Source organism: Musca autumnalis, unplaced genomic scaffold (assembly GCF_047663935.1).
Source record: "Musca autumnalis isolate F117 unplaced genomic scaffold, ASM4766393v1 scaffold_1, whole genome shotgun sequence".
Taxonomy (NCBI): domain Eukaryota; kingdom Metazoa; phylum Arthropoda; class Insecta; order Diptera; family Muscidae; genus Musca; species Musca autumnalis.
Window position 1 is genome coordinate 34,419,597 of NW_027411644.1, and position 10,891 is coordinate 34,430,487.

Consider the following 10,891-nt stretch of genomic DNA (forward strand, 5'->3'; position numbering starts at 1 on the left):
GTTTAATTTATTTTTAAAATTTATTTTATTTGGTACTATTTTTGCAATTTATTCTTTTTAATTTATTTTAATTATATGTTACATTGTTTTATATAATTTCATTTTATTTTAATTTCCTTTAGTTTTATTTTCAATACATTTTTATTTTATTAGATTTAATTTTTTATATTATTTTTTGTTTATAATAATTTAAATAATTAATTTTTCTTTAAATTAAATTTGATATTATTTAATTTTATTTTATCTGATAATATTTTATTAATTTTAATTGTTTTTTAAAAAATTTTATTTTTTTAGGACTATTTAATTTAATAAAATTGTATTTTTTTAATATTATTTAATTTTTCTTATTTAATTTTATTTCATTCATTTTTTTTCATATATTTTAATTCAATGTAATATTATTTTATATAATTATATTTTATTTTAATTTCCTTTAGCTTTATTTTATAAAAATTTTTATTTTATTAGATCTAATTTTTTATATTTTTTATTTATAATAAATTTATTTTTTTAAATTAAATTTGATGTTATTTTTTTTTATTTTATCTGTTAATATTTTATTAATTTTAATTATTTTTTAATTAGTTTTATTTTATTTAGGACTATTTAATTTAATAAAATTTTATTTTTTAATATTATTTAATTTTTTTCTTATTTAATTTTATTTCATCAATTTAACTAACCTTTTATGTCATTATTCCGGTATTTTTTCATTTGTTTTAATTAAATGTAATATTATTTTTTATAATTATATTTTATTTTAATTTCCTTTAGTTTTATGTTATATATATTTTTATTTTATTATATTTAATTTTTTATTTTATTTTTTATTTATAATAATTTTAGTTTTTTAATTAAATTTGGTATTATTTCATTTTATTTTATTTATTATATATTAATTTTATTTAGGACTATTTAATTTAATAAAATTGTATTTTTTAAGATTATTTACTTTGTTTTTATTTAATTTTATTTCATTAATTCAACTAACCTTTTATTTAATTTTGTTTTAATTAAAGTTTTTTTAGTTTTTAATGTAATTTTATTTAATTGAATCTAAAATTATTTTCTTAATTTTATTTATTAAATTTTACCTCATTAGTTGTATTTAATTTAAATTTTATTCATTCATTTTATTTTTTATTTAGTTTTATTTAATTTGGAATTTTAAATATAATCACATCGCTCACTTACTTCCTCCTTCCCTGCAGATCCCTGATCATCTTTGGCTTCGGTTTCATCATGATTATGTTCTTCAATTGCTTTACGGGTATTGTAATGTATGCCCGTTATCATGACTGTGACCCGCTGGCGGCCGGCTTCGTTAGCAAAGCTGACAAATTGATGCCCTTCTTTGTGCAGGATGTTGTGGGCCATTTAAAGGGTATGCCCGGTGTCTTTATTTCATGTGTCTTCAGTGCTGCGCTGAGTACCATGTCGGCGGGTATGAATTCCTTGGCCGGTATAGTCTATTTCGATTACATTAAACCACATATCCGGCATACGGAGCGTCGTGCCAATTTTATTATGAAAACTTTTGTTTTCGTTACTGGAGTTTATTGCATTATAGCCGGTACCGTGGTGGAGAAATTCTCTTCGATTCTGCAAATGGTCTATTCGATTGGTGGTGTTACTTTTGGTTCGGTGTTTGGTGTATTTTTGTTGGGTATGCTGGTACCACGGGCCCATGGTCGGGCAGCATTTTGGTCTGTCATTGCCAGTATGGTGGCAATGTTTTATATTGTGGCCGGGTCACAGGGTCGTAATCATTATGACACGCTACCAAGTTCAGTGGAAGCTTGTCCCGCCTTGAATATTACCGGGTAAGTTGAAAATATGGGTTTCATGGGGATTATCTTTAATCGGTTTGCTCTTCTTCTTCTTCTTTCCAGCTCCAATATGTCACCACTCCTGCCCACAGCAGCGAACATCCTCGATAACATTCCTGCCAGCGATAAAGGTTTCAACATACTCGATCTCTCTTTCAATTGGTATGTTACGTTGGGCGCCATTATTGTCTTTGTTGTTGGCATACCGCTCAGTTATATTTTAAAACCCGAGAAAACCGCCAAATTTGATGTCAAACTTTTGTCACCTATCATCCAACCTTTCGCCAAGTATGAACTGGCCCAGACCGAGGAAGTGTTAGAAGTTATCACAACAAAAACCAAGTCATAAATCTAAATAAAAAGTGAAAAAGAAAGAGAGAAGATAAAACAAAACCAAAAATTAACCAAACAAACCTCAACAGAAAACAATAAACATTGTTGATAGATAAAAATACTATTATATAATCATAATAAACATGTTTATTCGTGTAGTAGAATTATAAGTAGATCTAAATAAGTATGTATGTACTATGTACATTTCTCACCCACCGTTAGACACAATAACAACAACAAAAATAAATAAATACAAATTATAACTAAACAAAACTGGTTTATATCCATCCGTCTCACTATCGCTCAATAAAAAAATACAAAAAAAAAATGATTGGAAAGTTTCTTATCAAATGTCCCCGCAACGGCTCAGACAGCCAAGGTTATTAACGCCTAAAGTTTGGAAGTGGATAAATTTTATGAAATCTGATAAAAACATTTTAATGTTTTATCAAAAATGATTTGGCGGAAAAAAAGATATCGCATGTCGATGCTAAGAGTTCCGCGATAATAAATGCCAATCAAAAAAACGCCACAGTGTTTAGATTTTAGATAATCAGTTGGCATTACCGGCAGCTAAATACCCTCAGCTTATGACTGTACAAAAAGCAAACCTTAACATGATAGGCCCACTATTCCATCAGTGTTCCATGAACAATGAATTGAAGTTTTCCTATAGGAAACATCATTCAGCTACACTGAATTGAATTGAACATCATTCAGCTACGCTGAATTGAAGTTTTCCTATAGAAAATGTCATTCAGCTATGCTGAATTGAAGTTTTTCTAGAGAAAACATCATTCAGCTATGCTGAATTGAAGTTTTCCTATAGAAAACATCATTCAGCTACGCTGAACTGAAGTTCTCCTAAAGAAAACATCATTCAGCAACGCTGAATTAAAGTTTTCATATAGAGAACATCATTCAACTACGCTGAATTGAAATTTTCCTATAGAAAACATCATTCAGCTACGCTAAATTGAAATTTTCCTATAGAAAACATCATTCAGCTATGCTGAATTGAAATTTTCCTATAGAAAACATCATTCAGCTATGCTGAATTGAAATTTTCCTATAGAAAACATCATTCAGCTATGCTGAATTGAAGTTTTTCTACAGAAAACATCATTCAGCTATGCTGAATTGAAGTTTTCCTATAGAAAAGATCATTCAGCTACGCTGAATTGAAGTTTTCCTATAGAAAACATCATTCAGCTATGCTGAATTGAAAATTTTCTATAAAAAACATCATTTAGCTATGCTGAATTGAAGTTTTTCTATAGAAAACATCATTCAGCTATGCTGAATTGAAGTTTTCCTACAGAAAACATAATTCAGCTACGCTGAATTGAAGTTTTCCTATAGAAAACATCATTCAGCTACGCTGAATTGAAATTTTCCTATAGAAAACATCATTCAGCTATGCTGAATTGAAGTTTTTCTACAGAAAACATCATTCAGCTATGCTGAATTGAAGTTTTCCTATAGAAAAGATCATTCAGCTACGCTGAATTGAAGTTTTCCTATAGAAAACATCATTCAGCTATGCTGAATTGAAAATTTTCTATAAAAAACATCATTTAGCTATGCTGAATTGAAGTTTTTCTATAGAAAACATCATTCAGCTATGCTGAATTGAAGTTTTCCTACAGAAAACATAATTCAGCTACGCTGAATTGAAGTTTTCCTATAGAAAACATCATTCAGCTACGCTGAATTGAAATTTTCCTATAGAAAACATCATTCAGCTACGCTAAATTGAAATTTTCCTATAGAAAACATCATTCAGCTATGCTGAATTGAAATTTTCCTATAGAAAACATCATTCAGCTATGCTGAATTGAAATTTTCCTATAGAAAACATCATTCAGCTACGCTAAATTGAAATTTTCCTATAGAAAACATCATTCAGCTACGCTGAATTGAAATTTTCCTATAGAAAACATCATTCAGCTACGCTGAATTGAAATTTTCCTATAGAAAACATCATTCAGCTATGCTGAATTGAAATTTTTCTATAAAAAACATCATTTAGCTATGCTGAATTGAAGTTTTCCTATAGAAAACATCATTCAGCTACGCTGAATTGAAGTTTTCCTACAGAAAACATAATTCAGCTACGCTGAATTGAAGTTTTCCTATAGAAAACATCATTCAGCTACGCTAAATTGAAAATTTCCTATAGAAAACATCATTCAGCTACGCTGAATTGAATTTTCCTTTAAAAAACATCATTCAGCTACGCTGAATTGAAGTTTTCCTATAGATAACATTATTCAGCTACGCTGAATTGAAGTTTTCCTATAGATAACATCATTAAGCTATGCTGAATTGAAGTTTTCCTATAGAAAACATCATTCAGCTACGCTGAATTGAAGTTTTCCTATAGAAAACATCATTCAGCTACGCTGAATTGAAGTTTTCCTATAGAAAACATCATTCAGCTACGCTGAATTGAAGTTTTTCTATAGAAAACATCATTCAGCTATGCTGAATTGCAGTTTTCCTGTAGAAAAAATCATTCAGCTATGCTGAATTGAAGTTTTCCTATAGAAAACATCATTGAATTGAAGTTTTCCTATAGAAAACATCATTCAGCTACGCTGAATTGAAGTTTTCCTATAGAAAACATCATTCAGCTACGCTGAATTGAAGTTTTCCTATAGAAAACATCATTCAGCTACGCTGAATTGAAATTTTCCTATAGAAAACATCATTCAGCTACGCTGAATTGAAATTTTCCTATAGAAAACATCATTCAGCTACGCTAAATTGAAAATTTCCTATAGAAAACATCATTCAGCTACGCTGAATTGAAGTTTTCCTATAGAAAACATCATTCAGCTACGCTGAATTGAAGTTTTCCTGTAGAAAACATCATTCAGCTACGCTGAATTGAAGTTTTCCTATAGAAAACATCATTCAGCTACGCTGAATTGAAGTTTTCCTATAGAAAACATCATTCAGCTACGCTGAATTGAAGTTTTCCTATAGAAAACATCATTCAGCTACGCTGAATTGAAGTTTTCCTATAGAAAACATCATTCAGCTACGCTGAATTGAAGTTTTCCTATAGAAAACATCATTCAGCTACGCTGAATTGAAGTTTTCCTATAGAAAACATCATTCAGCTACGCTGAATTGAAGTTTTCCTATAGAAAACATCATTCAGCTACGCTGAATTGAAGTTTTCCTATAGAAAACATCATTCAGCTACGCTGAATTGAAAATTTCCTATAGAAAACATCATTCAGCTACGCTGAATTGAAGTTTTCCTATAGAAAACATCATTCAGCTACGCTGAATTGAAAATTTCCTATAGAAAACATCATTCAGCTACGCTGAATTGAAGTTTTCCTATAGAAAACATCATTCAGCTACGCTGAATTGAAGTTTTCCTATAGAAAACATCATTCAGCTACGCTGAATTGAAGTTTTCCTATAGAAAACATCATTCAGCTACGCTGAATTGAAAATTTCCTATAGAAAACATCATTCAGCTACGCTGAATTGAAGTTTTCCTATAGAAAACATCATTCAGCTACGCTGAATTGAAAATTTCCTATAGAAAACATCATTCAGCTACGCTGAATTGAAGTTTTCCTATAGAAAACATCATTCAGCTACGCTGAATTGAAGTTTTCCTATAGAAAACATCATTCAGCTACGCTGAATTGAAGTTTTCCTATAGATAACATAATTCAGCTATGCTGAATTGCAGTTTTCCTATAGAAAACATCATTGAATTGAAGTTTTCCTATAGAAAACATCATTCAGCTACGCTGAATTGAAGTTTTCCTATAGAAAACATCATTCAGCTACGCTGAATTGAAATTTTCCTATAGAAAACATCATTCAGCTACGCTAAATTGAAAATTTCCTATAGAAAACATCATTCAGCTACGCTGAATTGAAGTTTTCCTATAGAAAACATCATTCAGCTACGCTGAATTGAAGTTTTCCTATAGAAAACATCATTCAGCTACGCTGAATTGAAGTTTTCCTATAGAAAACATCATTCAGCTACGCTGAATTGAAGTTTTCCTATAGAAAACATCATTCAGCTACGCTGAATTGAAGTTTTTCTATAGAAAACATCATTCAGCTACGCTGAATTGAAGTTTTCCTATAGAAAACATCATTCAGCTACGCTGAATTGAAGTTTTCCTATAGATAACATAATTCAGCTACGCTGAATTGAAGTTTTCCTATAGATAACATCATTAAGCTATGCTGAATTGAAGTTTTCCTATAGAAAACATCATTCAGCTACGCTGAATTGAAGTTTTCCTATAGAAAACATCATTCAGCTACGCTGAATTGAAGTTTTCCTATAGAAAACATCATTCAGCTTCGCTGAATTGAAGTTTTTCTATAGAAAACATCATTCAGCTATGCTGAATTGCAGTTTTCCTATAGAAAAAATCATTCAGCTATGCTGAATTGAAGTTTTCCTATAGAAAAAATCATTCAGCTATGCTGAATTGAAGTTTTCCTATAGAAAACATCATTCAGCTACGCTGAATTGAAGTTTTCCTATAGAAAACATCATTCAGCTACGCTGAATTGAAGTTTTCCTATAGAAAACATCATTCAGCTACGCTGAATTGAAGTTTTCCTATAGAAAACATAATTCAGCTACGCTGAACTGAAGTTCTCCTAAAGAAAACATCATTCAGCAACGCTGAATTAAAGTTTTCATATAGAGAACATCATTCAACTACGCTGAATTGAAGTTTTCCTATAGAAAACATCATTGAATTGAAGTTTTCCTATAGAAAACATCATTCAGCTACGCTGAATTGAAGTTTTCCTATAGAAAACATCATTCAGCTACGCTGAATTGAAGTTTTCCTATAGAAAACATCATTCAGCTACGCTGAATTGAAGTTTTCCTATAGAAAACATCATTCAGCTACGCTGAATTGAAGTTTTCCTATAGAAAACATCATTCAGCTACGCTGAATTGAAGTTTTCCTATAGAAAACATAATTCAGCTACGCTGAACTGAAGTTCTCCTAAAGAAAACATCATTCAGCAACGCTGAATTAAAGTTTTCATATAGAGAACATCATTCAGCTACGCTGAATTGAAGTTTTCCTATAGAAAACATCATTCAGCTACGCTGAATTGAAGTTTTCCTATAGAAAACATAATTCAGCTACGCTGAATTGAAGTTTTTCTAGAGAAAACATCATTCAGCTACGCTGAATTGAAGTTTTTCTAGAGAAAACATCATTCAGCTATGTTGAATTGAAGTTTTTCTAGAGAAAACGTCATTCAGCTATGCTGAACTGAAGTTCTCCTAAAGAAAACATCATTCAGCAACGCTGAATTAAAGTTTTCATATAGAGAACATCATTCAACTACGCTGAATTGAAGTTTTCCTATAGAAAACATCATTGAATTGAAGTTTTCCTATAGAAAACATCATTCAGCTACGCTGAATTGAAGTTTTCCTATAGAAAACATCATTCAGCTACGCTGAATTGAAGTTTTCCTATAGAAAACATCATTCAGCTACGCTGAATTGAAGTTTTCCTATAGAAAACATCATTCAGCTACGCTGAATTGAAGTTTTCCTATAGAAAACATCATTCAGCTACGCTGAATTGAAGTTTTCCTATAGAAAACATAATTCAGCTACGCTGAACTGAAGTTCTCCTAAAGAAAACATCATTCAGCAACGCTGAATTAAAGTTTTCATATAGAGAACATCATTCAGCTACGCTGAATTGAAGTTTTCCTATAGAAAACATCATTCAGCTACGCTGAATTGAAGTTTTCCTATAGAAAACATAATTCAGCTACGCTGAATTGAAGTTTTCCTATAGAAAACATAATTCAGCTACGCTGAATTGAAGTTTTTCTAGAGAAAACATCATTCAGCTACGCTGAATTGAAGTTTTTCTAGAGAAAACATCATTCAGCTATGTTGAATTGAAGTTTTTCTAGAGAAAACGTCATTCAGCTATGCTGAATTGAAGTTTTTCTAGAGAAAACATCATTCAGCTATGCTGAATTGAAGTTTTTCTAGAGAAAACATCATTTAGCTATGCTGAATTGAAGTTTTCCTATAGAAAACATCATTCAGCTACGCTGAATTGAAGTTTTCCTATAGAAAACATCATTCAGCTACGCTGAATTGAAGTTTTCCTATAGAAAACATCATTCAGCTACGCTGAATTGAAGCTTTCCTATAGAAAATATCATTTAGCTACGCTGAATTGAAGTTTTCCTATAGAAAACATCATTCAGCTACGCTGAATTGAAGTTTTCCTATAGAAAACATCATTCAGCTACGCTGAATTGAAGTTTTCCTATAGAAAACATCATTCAGCTACGCTGAATTGAAGTTTTCCTATAGAAAACATCATTCAGCTACGCTGAATTGAAGTTTTCCTATAGAAAACATCATTCAGCTACGCTGAATTGAAGTTTTCCTATAGAAAACATCATTCAGCTACGCTGAATTCAAGTTTTCCTATAGAAAACATCATTCAGCTACGCTGAATTGAAGTTTTCCCTAAAGAAAGCATAATTCAGTTATGAAGTAGCGTAACTTTGTAGTCTATGAAGCCTTAATTTTTAATGCTTAACAATATTTTAAAATATAATATTCTTAAAATCATTCCAAGGGCGGATTAATGTTTATGGACATGAATTGCAATATCGTTGTTTAATTTTTAATTCAATGGCATAGCCAAGGTGCTGCTGCTCTTCTGGTCGTATGTTCGTAAACTTTCTAAGCCATTTTCAAATAAAACACGGAATAATTTTAAAATATATAAATAAATTATGGTCATAAAAAACCCGAGTTCATAGCCCATTTTTGCTACGACTACGATGAGATTCATTCTGTTATCATCATGGAGAGAGATAGTGAACGTACATACATACATGTATGTATGAATGTCGTTTGTTTTCAGTTTATTGGTTTTCAAAATAGGAGAAAATTCTTTTCTTTTTATAGAAGAAAAAGACGCGGTTGTCATTCAAAGTCAAGAGGAATCGTTGGGTAATGTTTAATTTTCCGTTGTGGCCCATGAATGAGCTGAATTATGTTTTCTATAGGAAAAATTCAATTCAGCTGAGCTGAATTATGTTTTCTATAGGAAAAATTCAATTCAGCCTGGCTGAATTGTGTTTTCTATAGGAAAACTTCAATTCAACCTGACTGAATTGTGTTTTCTATGGGAAAACTTTAATTCAGCCTGGCTGAATTGTGTTTTCTATAGAAAAACTTCATTTCAGCTGAGCAGAATTGTGTTTTCTATAGGAAAACTTCAATTCACCTGAGCTGAATTGTGTTTTCTATAGGAAAACTTCAATTCAGCCTGGCTGAATTGTGTTTTCTATAGGAAAACTTCAATTCAGCCTGGCTGAATTGTGTTTTCTATAGGAAAACTTCAATTCAGCCTGGCTGAATTGTGTTTTCTATAGGAAAACTTCAATTCAACCTGACTGAATTGTGTTTTCTATGGGAAAACTTTAATTCAGCCTGGCTGAATTGTGTTTTCTATAGGAAAACTTCAATTCAACCTGACTGAATTGTGTTTTCTATGGGAAAACTTTAATTCAGCCTGGCTGAATTGTGTTTTCTATAGAAAAACTTCATTTCAGCTGAGCAGAATTGTGTTTTCTATAGGAAAACTTCAATTCACCTGAGCTGAATTGTGTTTTCTATAGGAAAACTTCAATTCAGCCTGGCTGAATTGTGTTTTCTATAGGAAAACTTCAATTCAGCCTGGCTGAATTGTGTTTTCTATAGGAAAACTTCAATTCAGCCTGGCTGAATTGTGTTTTCTATAGGAAAACTTCAATTCAGCCTGGCTGAATTGTGTTTTCTATAGGAAAACTTCAATTCAGCCTGGCTGAATTGTGTTTTCTATAGGAAAACTTCAATTCAGCCTGGCTGAATTGTGTTTTCTATAGGAAAACTTCAATTCAGCCTGGCTGAATTGTGTTTTCTATAGGAAAACTTCAATTCAGCCTGGCTGAATTGTGTTTTCTATAGGAAAACTTCAATTCAGCCTGACTGAATTGTGTTTTCTATAGGAAAACTTCAATTCAGCCTGACTGAATTGTGTTTTCTATAGGAAAACTTCAATTCAGCCTGACTGAATTGTGTTTTCTATAGGAAAACTTCAATTCAGCCTGGCTGAATTGTGTTTTCTATAGGAAAACTTCAATTCAGCCTGGCTGAATTGTGTTTTCTATAGGAAAACTTCAATTCAGCCTGGCTGAATTGTGTTTTCTATAGGAAAACTTCAATTCAGCCTGGCTGAATTGTGTTTTCTATAGGAAAACTTCAATTCAGCCTGGCTGAATTGTGTTTTCTATAGGAAAACTTCAATTCAGCCTGGCTGAATTGTGTTTTCTATAGGAAAACTTCAATTCAGCCTGACTGAATTGTGTTTTCTATAGGAAAACTTCAATTCAGCCTGACTGAATTGTGTTTTCTATAGGAAAACTTCAATTCAGCCCGGCTGAATTGTGTTTTCTATAGGAAAACTTCAATTCAGCCCGGCTGAATTTTGTTTTCTATAGGAAAACTTCAATTCAGCCCGGCTGAATTTTGTTTTCTAAATTAGGCATTTCTTTAAAAATATCATATATTAATGAAAGATCCCTTATAAAATCGCAATTCAGCTTTGCTGAATTGTTATTCAACTAAGTTTTTTTACTAAAAACTATTTTTATTTCTTTTCTTCAGACAATGATAACAA

The 10,891-nt window shown here is 31.0% G+C and overlaps 1 protein-coding gene across 1 annotated transcript; it reads left to right on the plus strand.

The window, feature by feature from the left end:
• Positions 1-1,172: 1,172 nt before the first annotated feature.
• LOC141390332 (sodium-coupled monocarboxylate transporter 2-like) lies at positions 1,173-2,181 on the plus strand. The gene is made up of 2 exons (XM_073963249.1): positions 1,173-1,826; positions 1,896-2,181. Exons 1-2 carry the CDS (start codon positions 1,246-1,248, stop codon positions 2,179-2,181), a joined length of 867 nt encoding a protein of 288 aa, XP_073819350.1. The 5' UTR covers positions 1,173-1,245.
• The last annotated feature ends 8,710 nt before the right edge of the window (positions 2,182-10,891 follow it).